The sequence below is a fragment of the Candoia aspera genome, chromosome 11, assembly GCF_035149785.1.
Source record: "Candoia aspera isolate rCanAsp1 chromosome 11, rCanAsp1.hap2, whole genome shotgun sequence".
Taxonomy (NCBI): Eukaryota; Metazoa; Chordata; class Lepidosauria; order Squamata; family Boidae; genus Candoia; species Candoia aspera.
In genome coordinates, this window is record NC_086163.1 from 21,142,889 (window position 1) to 21,158,315 (window position 15,427).

General features: G+C 47.0%; 1 protein-coding gene across 1 annotated transcript in view; it reads left to right on the forward strand.

Annotated features, from left to right (window-relative positions):
- Positions 1 to 2,457: 2,457 nt before the first annotated feature.
- Positions 2,458 to 15,427, forward strand: part of SLC6A2 (solute carrier family 6 member 2) — a 42,290-nt gene continuing 29,320 nt past the window's right edge. The window contains exons 1-2 of the mRNA XM_063313110.1: positions 2,458 to 2,755; positions 15,003 to 15,134. Of these exons, the coding sequence (XP_063169180.1) occupies positions 2,458 to 2,755; positions 15,003 to 15,134 (430 nt within the window). The remainder of the gene's footprint in view (positions 2,756 to 15,002; positions 15,135 to 15,427) is intronic.

The window sequence follows — 15,427 nt, forward strand, 5'->3', positions numbered from 1 at the left end:
GTCAGTGAAGTTTTCCCTTCTTTCTTCTTTTCATGCCTTGGAAATCAGAAGGACCAGCCTTAGGGGGAAGCAGGGAAGAGAACTGGCTGCTCCAGGCTAAAACCTTCTTTGGAAGAGCTTTGCTGCAGGGCAGGACATCTGTGAAGCTTCTATCAATCCAGTAATTCAATCATGGAGAGAGGTTTAAAACGCTTCTCCAGTGCCTTGCCTACAGTTTCTCCGGTGTCCTGAAGACCAGCACCTTTCAGAAAGGACCTTGACCATCCCTCTCCCTTTTGCCTCTCCCATCTCCAACTGGGGAATGGACCATCTCTCCTTGGGGAGAATCAACATCTCCTGAAAGAGTGGATCAGGCTACTGGTGAGTCTTTCTAAAGACCTCTCTTTGGTGTGGGAAAGGTAAGTGGGGCTGGGACCAGGGTGTGATATTAGGTGTGTGGCTGGTGATGCCAGCAACGATGTGCTCAGTAAGAACAGGCAGAAGAGATCAGACAGTTACAGGGACCACAGACAATGTGTGCATGAGTCTGTGTGTGTTTGCATGGAATTGTGTGCTTCTGATGAACTCTTTTCAGCTCACAGCCAGCTGGACTGTCAACATTTCTACCAAAATGACCTTAGTCATAAAGCATGTTCTGATCCCTTAGACATTTCTGGATTGTACGCATGTTTGCAGTTGCTAGAGACACCTTAGCTCCCCCGTCCCCAACCGATCCACAGGGAAAGAGATTTAAATCAGCTTTAGATGGGTTTGCTTCAAATTGAAACCTGGGAAAGATCCTAAATCACTCTTGGATCACAGCAAAACATAGATATAGGAATGAAAAGATTTATGCACAGCCTGCCATGCCTGGAACTATGTTATGCTTGAGCGCTGAACATAGTAATCGTCCAGTGAGGCAAAATCAGTGCTACTCAGATAACTATTCAGTCTTAAAAAAAAAACATTTTTAGTGGGAGAAAAACATGTTTTACATGCTGTCATTAAATCTGATGATTAAAAACAGAAAAGGAAAAACAGTTCTGATTACTAAACTGACTTTAAGAAATGCAGGAATAGACTCTTTAAAAATGTATCTGTGAAGCTGGTTTTATTATTTTGCTGTTTCTTGTCCCTTGACCCAGGTGAATCTGAGCCATTTGGGTTCAGGTATGCATCCCTTGCATTGTTTTCTCAGCTGTATATATAAAACACACGCAAATGGCAGTTTACAGCTCAGACTGGGCATTAGTGCATTACGGAATTACATTCTAGCTATTTTGTGAATTTCTGCAAGACAGAATTTGTCCAGGAGAGAACGGAATAGCTCCAAAATACATTGCAGGCTGGCATGATTAATTCCAGAAGGTTTAAAACCGTATATTATATAATATCATTGGATATCATTGGATTATGAATCCAATGATATTAATTTTGGTATACAAATATCCCACTGAAAGGGAAATCCCTACTGCTCTTGGGCCAAAGTGGAGTTTTCACCTTCTCCAGTTCTAGAGAAGTTATGTTCTCCAGTTGCCTTCCCAAAGATTCCGGTTCTGGTACTTCTAAAATCTTGGCAGCTTCATTTTCCCTGTTTGTGCACTTCCTCAATTCTCTTTTTATTGCGCCTACGGACGGAAGGCATTCGAGAGCAAACTCCACAGCCCAGAACAGTAAGCATGCCAGTCTGTAGGTCCGTCCTGTAAAGCACGCGCGATTCTGTTGGAAAGGGTGAGTTTTAGAGCGCCAGGAGACGTACATTCAGGATCCAAGAAATAATCGTGGGCTTGGGAGAGCCGCCCCAGAGTTTTACCCTCGGCCGCTGTTCGAAACGGAACCTTTGGGGGGATCCCTTTTTAAGGCCATGCCTCGCTGGCGGGTGCCCAGCGCCTTCTTCTAGGGCCACCGAACCACCGCGCGCCGAAGTTCACCGTCCTGAAGACCCAGCGCCACGGGGACGCGTGGGTGTCGCTTGAGTCCGCCACACTTGCTCCCTCGGCCAGGGGCGCAGGGAGTCCACGGCCGAGGTTGGAGCGCTCGGGGGAGAGCGGCGTGGTCGGGGGGCGGGTTGGCCCAGGAAAGCGGCGCCGCCACCTCCTCCATCCAAGGCGAAGGGACTGTTCCCCGGGAGGCGGCGGCGGCGGCCGTGGAAAGGGTCCGCTGCCCCGGCGAAGAGGAGAAGCGCGGAAGAAGGGTGACCGCCCCCCCCCCCCCCGCCGCTCTTGGCCTTGGGTGGAAAGAAGCGACCGACCTGGGAAGCCCCCCGGGGGCGGGCGGGGGGTCGCGGGCGGGGCGGGCGCTCCTCTGGCCCGAAGGTTCTGCCGGCCGAGCGCCCTCCTCCCCTCCGCGGCGCGTCTTTGCGCTGCGCTCTTGGAGAGCTTCTCCGGCGCGGCAGCTCCGCGCTCCTGGCCCGCCCGCCTCCGCTGAGCTGCTCTCTCTTTTTCTCCCCCTGCGGCCGCCCGCACCTCCACAGCGAGGATGATCAAGCCTCTGGTCCAGCCCGAGGAGCGCAGCGCGGCGGGGGCGCCTTCTCCGCTGCCGCCGCCTGCCAAGAAAGACGTGGAACTCCTCCTGGTGAAGGAGCAGAACGGGGTCCAGTACGCCAGCAGCCACCTCCTGGAGCGCGGCGGTCCCAGGTACAGCCCGGCCGGCGCCCCGCTGCCGGAGCGCGAGACTTGGGGCAAGAAGATCGACTTTCTCCTCTCCGTGGTGGGCTTTTCTGTGGATCTGGCCAACGTCTGGCGGTTCCCTTACCTCTGCTACAAAAACGGAGGAGGTAAGCCAGAGACGACCCCGGGCTGAGCGCCCCCGGGATGGGGACCTGGTTTGCTGCCCCCCCCTCCAAACCCGTCAGTACGCGGGGATTACAGTCCCACCTAGAGGGCACTCAGTGGGGAAGACGGAGGGAAGGATGAATGAAGCCGTCAGGCTTCCCTTTGGCACTTGGCGTTCTTGGTTTAGGGGGAGGGTGGTGGTGTTGGCACACCTGGCTTCAGAACCCACTCTCCTTGGGAGGCCTTGAACAAAGTCACAGTTTCCATCTGTGGCTTCTCTGCTACAGAAAGCTGGGCTGAAGGGCCAGAGATGGCATCCTGGTTTGAAGGAGCCTTGCTGGCAAGAGGAGAAATCCACATGGAATTCTCCTTTTAGTCTGCAAGACCTCTAACTCACTCACCTATCTCACCTGGATAGATTTAAAAGTGGAGGGAGTGGTTACTTCAGATTTCCTTCCTGGCTTCTTTTGCAAATGTGAAAACAAGGCTCACATCAAAGGCAATCTTGTACACTTCCTGGCATGGCCGGCTAGACACCTCCAGGAGGCATTCATGCATTTCCTGTTCAGAGATGCTGACAAACTGCCACTAAGCATGGAAGCTCCAATGGTTGCCTCTCAACCTCTTCCCTCCCATGTAGGTCTCCTAGTACACCTTTTTTTTCCTGTAAAGCTGATGGCAGCTCATGCCACCTTTTCAGTAGTCTTCTCTTCTCCTTTGGTGGCCACAGAAGCAACCAAGTTTTTCTGCATGTTTGCTCCAAAACATTGAGCTGTGTTCAAACTGGTTTTCTCCCAGGGAAGCAGATGGAGGATTGTGACCCTAAATGCTTTCAGATTGCAATCTGGCAACAATTCTGTGAATGTGCTGAACTTTGTGGACTCTGCTTAAAGGCACCTCCTCCCTGTCTCCTGTGGCGAGAATACTGTAGTTATCTTTTCTGGAAGCACAAGGTTAATTGGGGCCATGCCTGGGCATATCCACTCCAGAAAATGAGCTAGAGCAAGTTCCATCCTGTGCCATCCAGATGTGTTACAATTACAATTCTCAGGTTTTCCAGCCAGAAGGGCTAAACATTTGGGACCTTTGGAAATTGTTGAGTTGGGAAATGTTGGGCTACAGCAATGAACTGGGATAACACACACACATCCCCTCGCCCAGTTCTAGGTAGTAGAGCAACCAGTTTTGTTTTCAAGTGCACAACCCTCTTGGACAATAAAGGGTGGCATAAAAAATTAGGGAATGACATTATGGTTAAGAAGAAACTGGACTTAGCTAGTTTTACTACAGCTGTAGTAGAAGAATGAGGGATGTAGTTCACCACAATGCTTTGAGAGAGTCCTATGTTCTCCAGAGAGGGCGTGAAAAACTCCAGTCTGAAATCCTGGAGTTTTAGTAAATTTTATTTACTAGTCTGGCAAATACAGACTAAGTGGACTGGTGGGTTGTAGTACAGCTTCCTATGTTCCTTCCTGTGTTCCCATTGATTATGAATCTCATGTGCACTCACATTACGCCTGGCCCTTCTCAATAGGCTTGTCCCTACCAAGGAGTTCACAAGTTGTTTGCTGCTCCTTGAATTGGCCCAGAACAATGCTGGCATAAAGTCTGCTGTCCCCATTGCTAAATCTGACCTTCCTTCTTCTGCATCTGTTCCCAATCACTGCCAAATGGTCTGGTCTGGGTTTAGGGAGGAACCACTTGTTTATAGACAAGGTGATGGGTTGTTTCCCCTGGCTTTGCAGGCAGCCCCTTTTGTGGTGTCACCAGTAAGTGGGGAGAACATCCACCAATCCAGGTTTGGAAGGAAAAATAGGGTTGGTTTGACTTTGGGATTCTGCCTGGGCTTTTCTGAGTTGGTCCTCCCACACTCTACTTGGGCACCTCCCAATTAAAATAAATTGAAATAGAGGAGCATATGGGAAGACACCAGAACAAAAGTGGCTACAGAGATGAGGGAGGCAGAAGCTGCCATGATTGTGCAACTTGTCAAATCCTGGAGGGAGGGAGGGAGGGAGGGAAACTAACTCCTGAGCAACCAAGTATCTTACTTCAGAGGATGGGAAGAAATGATTGAAACTGATACACCTAGGGGTAAATAAGCACCAATTGTCTTCTTTTCATCTCCTATCCTTTTCTAGATGTAGCAGTGTGGGAAAGTGGGTCTCTGCGTCCAACCATTTCACAGTACTTTTCATAAGGAATTGCATTAATACATTCCATCTTCTCCAAATAAAATAGTGGATGTCTCTCTGCTCTGCTCTGCTCTACCCTGAAACTTGGAGAGAAGTTGGCTGCTAAAATAGGTGGGGAAGGTGATGGGTATGAAAGGAGATCAGGCAACAAAGTGCTAATGGAGAAAGCAGATCCTGAGAGCTCGCAACTAGAAGAAGGTCTGAGTCCATGCCTTCCAATTCACTGAGAGGGGTGCACCCTCTGATCACATTGACTTCTAGTCACTTGACCTCACCTCCAAGATAAGTGTGATAAACCATTATACAGTTTTAAAGTTCTACTGAAATCTTGTCAGCTTGAACAGAGAAATGTATTTGGGGACCGCTTTGTAATAACTCAAGGTTGTTTCAGAAATGGTCTGGAAATGAGAGCAACAGACTCATGCTCAAGGGCAAAGATGAGGTTCCCTGGAAAACCACGAGCAGAGACAGGGCCAATCTCTAGGGGACTGAACCTACTGTTGACAAACTCTCTTCCACAAGCTAACTGGAGGAACTCCATCTGCAGGCCTTGTTGGGCACCTGCCAGGCCCATCTTGGTGGAACAGAGAGTTTGGCAAACAGATGGAGGATTGTCATGTTCCCATTCTAATGTCTGGTTAACATTGTAACGTTTCACATGTCATTCTCTGTTCCGTATCCCTTCACCCGGGATTTTTCCATTCTGTTGCACTCCCTTGTTTTGAGAACTTGGAATGCATGTTTGGGTTTGCGCTCCTGTTCAAGGTTACGTTCCCAGGCGCGTCTAACGGCATTCAGCACCTGGGAGGGGGAGCGCCCTGACGGGCAAAGGGGCGGGACCTGCCCACAAGCAAGGCTTTTAAGTTTGTATTTGGCGCGCTTTTGCTCATTCTCAGCTTTCTCTGTATTTGCATACTATTCCTTTAATAAATCAGTTATCTTTAAGCCCGAGCTTGTGAGACTGAGTATTTGGGTTTAGGCAATCATTACATAAAGCTGAGAATCATTTTTCCATTTTCCGCTGGCCCCATCCAATCCTTGGATAAGAGGGAACGCCAGCGATGACCGAACCTCAACTTCGCGTATGTGAGGGAGGCGAAGAGGAGCGGGAGGTGGCCAAAAGCCGGCCAGCGCTAACCTCGAGAGCGCAAAGAGCAGCACGTCGGGAGTTGCGAGATACCCAATTGGACGAGCTGCTGACATCCATACAGGAGAGTCTCAGGAGTGAACAGAGATCTGTTATGGAAAGAACCACGGGGAGGGGGTCTCCCCAATTGGCCTGGGAGCACGAAGTCCCCTTGTCACCGAAGGTGGTGATAACCAACCAACCCCCGGAGGAGCCGGTCACTCCGGCCCGTATGAGGGCATTGGAAGATAAAATGGATTTAATAGTGACGATCCTCAAGGATCTACCCAGAGAGGATCAGCCCAGAGTGGCAGAGCCCACCCCGGAGGATTGGGAGGAAGAGCCGTCACAGTACCCCAGGCACAGCACCCTGTCGACCCGGGGGAGAAGTAAGACTCGATCAGCCCATCAAAGGGGAGAGCGAGAGGCAAGACCCCCTAGGGATCGACCACTTGTGGGGGCTCGGCGTACGCTGTCATTCGCGGCACCGCCACAGCCAGCTGAGCCGGTAAGAACCTTCCCACCATTTGGAGTGAAGTTTGATGGGGATCCCGCAACGCTCTCCTTCTTTATTACGAATGCCAAGCATTATATAGAAGATTGGGGTCGGAACTTTCAGTCTGAACATGGCAAGGTCAATTTCATTGCCAACAAGCTGAGAGGAAGGGCAGCGGATTGGTATGTGCAACTATGCCAAGCTGAGGCAACTGAGTTAGAGGACTTCGATGAATTCTTGTGGGCACTCAAGGAGCATTTCGAAGACCCCCTAGCCCAAGAAACGGCCAAAAATGACCTGCGCAAACTCTACCAAGGGTCCCTCTCAGTTGCTAAATATGCGTTGGAGTTTAAAGCTTTAGCAGGAAAAGTGGAAGACTGGTCTGAGCCAACAATCATCGAATTGTTCAAGCAGGGGCTAGAACCCGAAATCCTTCGATGGGCGCTAGGCAGAGACGATCCCAAAACGTTATATGGGTGGATTCAGTTGGCGGGAAGCGCAGAAAATGCCCTACGAACCTACGCCCACACCAAAGAGCTTAGACAAACACGTCTTGCTAGAGGAGCGCGCACATCTGGACTTGCCAGCCGCCCCAAACCGAAAACCTGGGAAGAGGAGAGGGAGCAACGGTTCTCCAAGGGTCAGTGCCTCAGATGTGGGAAAGACGGGCATCGAGCCACGTCGTGCCCGAGACGCCGTCCTGAGGAACGACAGACGAAACCCACGGTAAAGATGCCTGCTCCTGCTCCACCGCGAAAACTGAAGGCGGCCCTCGCAGAACTGGACCCCCCCGACCTATCCTTCGGAGAAGAGGAGGAAGAGTTGCAATTCGAGCAGCCGGCGGGAAAAGCCTACCACCTGCCCTGAAGGGCGCCCTAGTTCTTCAGCCGCTTTGACTTCACTCTTAAATTTATACCAGGCAAGAAAAACTTTTTGGCTGATGCACTCTCACGTAGACCCCAAGATGCTGGCCCAGGGCCAACGGTCCAAGGCACCGTCTGGACCGACAAACAATTAAGTCTGGCAGCGGTGACTCGCAGCCAGACCCGAGCACAATCGACTCCGCCTCCAGCCGCTCCGCCGTCCAGCGGCTCGCCTCCCTTGTCAATTCCCTCCGGTTTGCAACAACAGTTGCTCTCCCACCTTAAAACTGATACTTGGTTACAAACCAACAGACACATGTTAACTTTCACCGATGATCTTGCCTGGCGCAACGATCGTCTCTATGTACCCGAAGCAATGCGAAAAACCATACTCCAGCGCTGCCACGATGACAAACTAGCGGGGCATTTCGGCTACGTAAAAACTTTGCACCTCGTTCGCCGCCAATTCTGGTGGCCCACTTTACTCAAGGACTTAAAGGAATATGTCACTGCGTGCCCTGTATGTGCGGCGATCAAGCGCAAACCGGGCAAGCCCCAGGGTCTCCTTCAACCCGTGGCCACTCCGTCTGTCCCTTGGCAAGATATCTCCATGGATTTTATCGTTGATCTACCCCCTAGTCAACGCAAAACTGTCATTTGGGTCGTCAAAGACTTTTTCTCCAAACAAGCCCACTTTATCCCATGCGCTTCTATCCCCACCGCACAACAGCTGGCACGCCTCTTCCTCATCCACGTGTACCGCCTCCACGGTATCCCCGCCCGTTTGGTGAGTGACAGAGGCACACAATTTACGTCACAATTTTGGCGGGCATTTTTAAAACTTTTGGGTACGAAACAATCACTTTCTACTGCTTGGCATCCGGAAACGGACGGATCTACAGAGGCGGTTAATTCTACATTAGAACAATACCTCAGAGCTTTTGTTAACTACCAACAAGACAACTGGGTCGATCTACTCCCATTTGCTGAGGTCGCTTACAACAATTCCATTCATCAAACCACTGGTCAGGTTCCCTTTAAAACAGTTTTTGGACGTGACTTTGTTCCTATTCCTGAACTTCCTCATCCTCAACCACTCCCAGCCACCCTCGCTGGCTGGGCAGACTCTCTCAAAGACTCATGGTCTAATATTCTACTCGCTCTCCACCATGCCCAAGCTACCTATAAACGCCATGCTGATGCCAAGCGTTCCCCAGAACCATCCTTTGCAGTCGGGGATAAAGTCTACTTATCAACTAAATTTATCAAGTCCCCACAACCCTCTAAAAAACTTGGTCCTAAATTTGTCGGTCCTTTTCCAATTGTTGCTCAGCTCAACCCTGTTACGTTTAAACTTGACTTACCTCACAACCTTAAACGTTTACATCCTGTTTTCCATTGTAGCTTACTCAAACCCTGCCTGTCATCGGACCGTTGGCATCCGCAACCCACTCCTCCACCTCCCCTCATGATAGACAACCAGCAGCACTTCGAGGTGGCATCTATTCTCGATTCCAGACGCCAGCGCTCTACTCTACAATACCTCGTTCGCTGGAAACATTTCCCTCATCCTGAATGGGTTGCTGCTCCGGACGTGCATTCTCCTCGTCTCGTAGCCCAATTTCACTCTGCCTATCCTGACAAGCCAGCTCCCTGATTTCTTTTGGAGGGGCAATATGTCATGTTCCCATTCTAATGTCTGGTTAACATTGTAACGTTTCACATGTCATTCTCTGTTCCGTATCCCTTCACCCGGGATTTTTCCATTCTGTTGCACTCCCTTGTTTTGAGAACTTGGAATGCATGTTTGGGTTTGCGCTCCTGTTCAAGGTTACGTTCCCAGGCGCGTCTAACGGCATTCAGCACCTGGGAGGGGGAGCGCCCTGACGGGCAAAGGGGCGGGACCTGCCCACAAGCAAGGCTTTTAAGTTTGTATTTGGCGCGCTTTTGCTCATTCTCAGCTTTCTCTGTATTTGCATACTATTCCTTTAATAAATCAGTTATCTTTAAGCCCGAGCTTGTGAGACTGAGTATTTGGGTTTAGGCAATCATTACAAGGATGCTTGGCAAGACCAGAGAAGGACAGGGGTAGAAGCAGAGTTCCAGAGAAAATTAGGCAGCACAAAATGCTTCTATTTTATGATGCTTGGATGGCCTAGTTGCCTGGTGATAATTGAACATATGCGATAAGGAACATTGATTTCAAATGAAACAGAGCACAGATTTGAGAGATTGGTTGTGGGCTCTGCAAACTTTTGCAAAATGCAGAGGCATAGTGACTGATTATCTGTGCAAACCTTGAAACCAAACCTAAAAATGCAGTTGTTGTTTTTTCCCCCTGTACCCAGAAAAAAATATGTGTGTCCTCAAAAGTGGGTTGGCAGCCTTAGAGCTGTAGAGGTCTCCTGGTGATGGTTCTTGAGAAAACTGGACTTGTCTGTGATGTTTTGCCAGATGCAAAGCATCTGGTGAATCTCCTATTATTTAACTGGTGTCTGTGGATGGACATTGATTGCTGCCTCTGAACATGACTCTCATGTAGTTGAGGTCTGACATGCAGATATATAAATGGACTCTTGTGAAGCAATGTTGCATTTGAAGTCAAACCAGACAGGGAAACTTGCTCCCGGATTCAGCATCAGTAGACAAGGCATAGTGTAATGATGTGATCAAGAAAGCAATTCATGAACCCAGCCTCAAGTGAGTTAGTGAGATACTGAGGCTGCTCCTTTGTGGAGCTAGATATCTAGGAGTAGATCCCTTTGAACTGAAGGTGACTTACTCCTTATTTAAGAATCACCAGGCTGTGTTTTATAAGAATTGCTGGGTAGTCTACTGTGTCCTGAAAGCTTTCCTGGAAAAAAAAAAATCACAGCACCAGAGATAGATAAAACTTTGCCTTCTTACACTCCAGATTACAGGAGAGAGCAGCTCACAATATTCCCACCCAAAGCCTGTTGAAAACGACAGGTTTTGATAGACTTTCTCAACCCCATAATGCAGGGGCCATCTGGTTTTCAGGGGAAATGCTATTCCAAAGAAGGGGGACAGGAGCTGAAAAAGTCTGCCTCCAGTGTCCCTGAAGTTGGCAATCTCTAAGTGAACAGACCTTAAGGGAGTCCTTCCAAATCTTATCAGATGGGCAGAACCTACTGAGATAAGGTGGTCCTGAAGATATTCAGGACTTAGGCCAAGAAGGACTTTAAGGGCTTGATTTGTAAAATACTGATTGTAGGGAAAATAAGTTATCTTTGACTCCTTCCCTCCCTCCCTCCTCTAGTTTACATTCTTAGGCTCTTTTGGTAGTTTCTACTCCAACAACTCATCAGATCAGCCTTTGCATATCGTTTTTTGGACTCAACCAAGGATGCCTAGGTTTCACCATTTGCTGTGATGACAGCTTTGAATAAAATCACTCAACATCATGGTAGCCCTGTTGGGCTCTTCAGAACAAGTAGAGATTAATAGATGACAAAGAAGCACATTAAATGTGTAAGAACTCTGCTTAGCTTCTGAGCCCAGACAAGGTTAAGCAAAAGCCACTCACGGAGACTCTACACTATCTATCTATATCTATATCTATTACTACTACTGTTGTTGTTAGCCTGAATCAATCCACTCCAGGAAGAAGGTCTTTTCATGGACTGTAATCTACTACATTGGTCCAGTTGATGTTTTTTGGGCTTCCCAGGACTGAGAGAGAGTGACTGGCTCAAAGTCATCTAGCTAGCTTCCATGCAAATGGGGGGACTAGAACCTGGATCTCCCCACTTCTAGTTCAGCTTCTTAATTACTATACCACTCAGGTTCTCCTCTATGTCTATTTCTTATACCTGTATCTATATCTATATCATGTATCACACACATCCAATTTTCATAGTATCTGATGCAAATATATTAAGTATGCATAGTCAACACAAATGTTTCCTGCAGCCACCTAATGGTAGTACACACTGCTATAAGCCAAAGGAATGTATGGTGTGAGGAAGAGAAGGAGAATCATCAGCCTCCAATAAGTTTGTTTTGTTTTATTTTATAAAACAGCTTTTTCCTGATCTGGAATCCTTCAGGTGTGGAATCACAACTGCTAGAGAATTTCAGTGGTCTTCTCACTCTCTGTGTGCAAGGTGTATGTAATGGGCTGTGAGAATAACCTTGGGAGTGTATGTGTACATGTATACCTAATGTATGCATGTACATCTTCAGACCACAAGGTGGAGCACTGAAACTTTTGCAAAAATAAATATTTTATAAACCCAACTATTGAAAAGTCCAAGTTAACAGTTGCTGTATTAAAAGAGATGTCGAAGATAATGAAGAGGTTATTTTACAACTAGGAGAGAAAAATGACAGCTTAGAACCAATGCATTTAAACTTCAGCTTCCCAAAATAAACAATGTATAGATCATAATTATAAGCAGGTCCTACATCACTTGTAAACCACTCACTGCTGAGGGTTCAGTCTTGCCTGGAACTGGCTTAATGTACAATATAGAGATAACCACTGTTGTTTGTTTGTGGCTTAGTTTATATATGAACCTTATTCATATTCCTGTGGTTAAAAAAACATGGCTTAGCCAGAAGGTGGGAATCCATAATGTTTCTTAAGAGCTGATTTCTAAGATTTGGGCAGATGTTCAGCCATAGCTGAAGGCTATGAAATCTTGAAAGCTGTCTCTTCTCCCTTGGGGGGGTGGGGGGGTGGAATATGCATTCAAACTGGAGAAGGAACAAATACATTTCTGTGTTCTCTTTTTGGAGGTCCCCAAGCACTCCTCCAAAATGTCGAGGTGGGGGTGAAAACTCTCTCTTCTTGCACAGTTTTGCTTTTTCAGGTTAGACCTCATACATGAATGCTTTGATGTCCAATCACAATCACATGGTTTGGAAAAAACAAGAGGAGGAAGTGCTCCAGGAAAGCATATGAAGGAGATTGTAGGATCAAAGCAAAGCAGCTGGATGTAATTTGCATCTTTGCAAGACCTTTTACTAATGGGGAGAATGGAGGGGGGGAGCTGTTGAGGGAGAATTAAGGAAGGGAAATAGGATATTGAAGTAATTGCGCTTCTCTCTACGCCCTCTAAGAGACATGTAGGCAGATGTCTGAAGATCCCAGTTTGGACACTGAAAGGCACTTTGAAGCTATGAGATATGGAATGACACACATCCATTAGACTCTGGGCTTGCAATGGAACATACTCCAGTTCTCCATCAAATCTAGCTAGGATTGTGCTGAACTTCTTTACTGCACACTGAACTCTACTCTTCCAATTAAAAGAAACTCAACTTTTGAATTTTATCTACTTATGCATTCCTTTTTTTAAAGCAAAAGAAAACATTGGAGAAATCTAATAGATAGAGTATCTTCTTCTTCATATTAGCGAAGAAGGGGCCCAGGACTGCAATTCGTCTTTCATGGAACAATCCTCTTTTCAGCAATTTGCAACCTCCCTGCTTCTTATCCTTCAATTACATCTCAAGAGAAAAGCTTGAAAGAGGCTGCATCCAGGGCCTTTAGAAAAACTTGGAAACATGGGCAGCTTCTTGAGTGGAAGATAATCTATCCAAGAACAAAGACCAAATGAACCCTCTGGAGATCAGCAAATGCAGACGTTTATTTGAAGATCAAGCAAGAGCAGGTGATCTTTTGGGGGTCCATTATTGTTGAGGCTTCCTTCTGTCCCCTGCAAATGCCCTGACTCCTTCAAATTTGATACAAGAGGAATTATTAATTTTTCTTTACTTGATACTTTCCCAAATTGGAAAGCAAATAATAATAATGATAACAACAACAGTAGGGTTGGTGCCTTTGGAAAGGGGTGGGAGTGCTCATATCTGCTCCTTTCCCCTCCAAAAGTATACCCAGAGTATTTTTTGTAGACATTCAGAAGAAATGAGACACGTTTGCCTAAGTCTGCCTCTCTTTCAAGTTGAGCTAATTTCTGGTAACTTCATGAACATGTCTATGTAGTTTCCTTGGCAAAAATATGGAAGTGGTTTGCTACTGACTTCTTTCAGGAAGGTGTTTTGTTTTGGTTTTTTAGTTTCCCAGGCTGGTCCATAGAGTTGGAACATCTTGGGGGTCTCCCATCAAAAGACTAACCTGGTGTGACCCTGCTTAGTTTTGTGAGATCAACCAAGGCCAGCTGAATGCTGCCTCTGAAGATTTAGCCTGTGATTTAGTTTCTTTCTTGAGCTCCAGGTGGAAAAGATGGCTCCCTCTGAATAGAAGGCAGAAAGGAGTTTTAAAAGATAGCAGTTTTCCAACAAATAAATAAAGAAACCATAGTGGCTATCAATTTTCCATTGATATCTCAGAGTGTTCATCTGAGTCTTCCTTCCTTTGACTTTTTTGACCACACCCTGGGAACACCCTCCATCCTTCCCTTCCTTCCTTCCTTCCTTCCTTCCTTCCTTCCACTGTGGGCATATGAACTCCACAGACAAATGAATGAAATCTGCCCACATTTATTTCCTTTGATCTTGAACATCTCCCATTAGCTCCAGTTACACTTTGATATTTAAATTAGCTGGATCCTGATGGGGGAATGCATTTATTTTCCCAGGGAAGCTCCTATTTCTGAGGTGAATTTACTCAGTTCAGTTCTGGAGCTATCACTCCAATGCAGCTGTACAGTTACACACACACACACACACACACACACACAGAGTGTATCAAAATCCATATCCTACAACCTGCCAGTGAAATACTGCTCATTTAATTGAATTTTGTCTGACTGTACAAAGCTTAGCATACATGCCACTAAATAATCAGAAAAAGACAACATTGAGTTTGTACCTGGGGGTGAGGAGAAGTGGGAAACAAGGACAATCTGGGCTGAAACTGGAGCATCTTGGGCTGACTTGTAGCATCCTGAACTTTTGGTGCTATTGCTTAAGGGCATACCTGGGGAAGGTGGCATGTTTTCCATTGACAGTCACATCCAATCCATCTGCAGAGAATGCCTAAAGTCTGCTGATGGCTTGCTCCAGGTCATTGTCCTCAGCCAACCTGGGGGATGTGACCTGCATCCACAAAAAGGGCCACCGTTCGTCCGTTCACCCCCATGTTACTAGTTCCTGCTGCTCTAGTATTTTTGGCAATAAGGCATTTTTGCCTGTCTCCATTGATAAACCAATGGAAATGACAGTTAATGGGCAAGGGGCTTTTTCAGCCCCTCTGATCTGAAGAACAGCAGAAGTTCCTGCTGAGTCCACTACTTGGATGTTCTAACCTCTTTCTTTCTTTCAATAGCACATACTGAAATACTAACAGCAGAAATACCTTGAGAGAGAAGATTGCCAAAGCCTCTCTTTTGGGGATGGGGAATGATGAAGAGCCCAGGTCTAGGAAGAATGAATGGTGGTACTCTAAATTCCCTTCCTTTCTATATTTCTGCACCAGTTGCCTCTTCCTGATCCAAGACTACTTAAAAAACAACCAAAAAACAACAACAACCCCCAACCCCCAACCAAGTTCTTTGATGCAATCCTCCATTGAAAAAGAATTCAACAAATAAGAATGTAAGCCAGCAGTTGTTTCATCTATGTTTCTCTTTCTCTTTCCAGGTGCCTTCTTAATCCCTTACATCCTCTTCCTCATCATTGCAGGAATGCCTTTGTTTTATATGGAACTTGCTTTAGGCCAGTATAATAGAGAAGGGGCTGCCACGGTATGGAAAATCTGTCCATTGTTTAAAGGTAAATCCTAAGTGTTCAACCTATCTGTTGGGTGATCTTGGATACTGAGGATGTTTCATCTATCACTCAGTGGCTCTGTCAGGGTACACGGAACTCTGAGCATTTATTTATGTATCCACACACACATACATACATACATACATACAAACATACATACAATTTATACAGCCACCCATTTCAGAGCAATGACTCAAGGCAGCATACAAGAGGTTAAAACCAGGCCAGGCCACAAAAAAATTGAGCAGTCAGTGATCTGCATGACCAAACTCTGGGTTGAGAAAAGTCATTCTCGA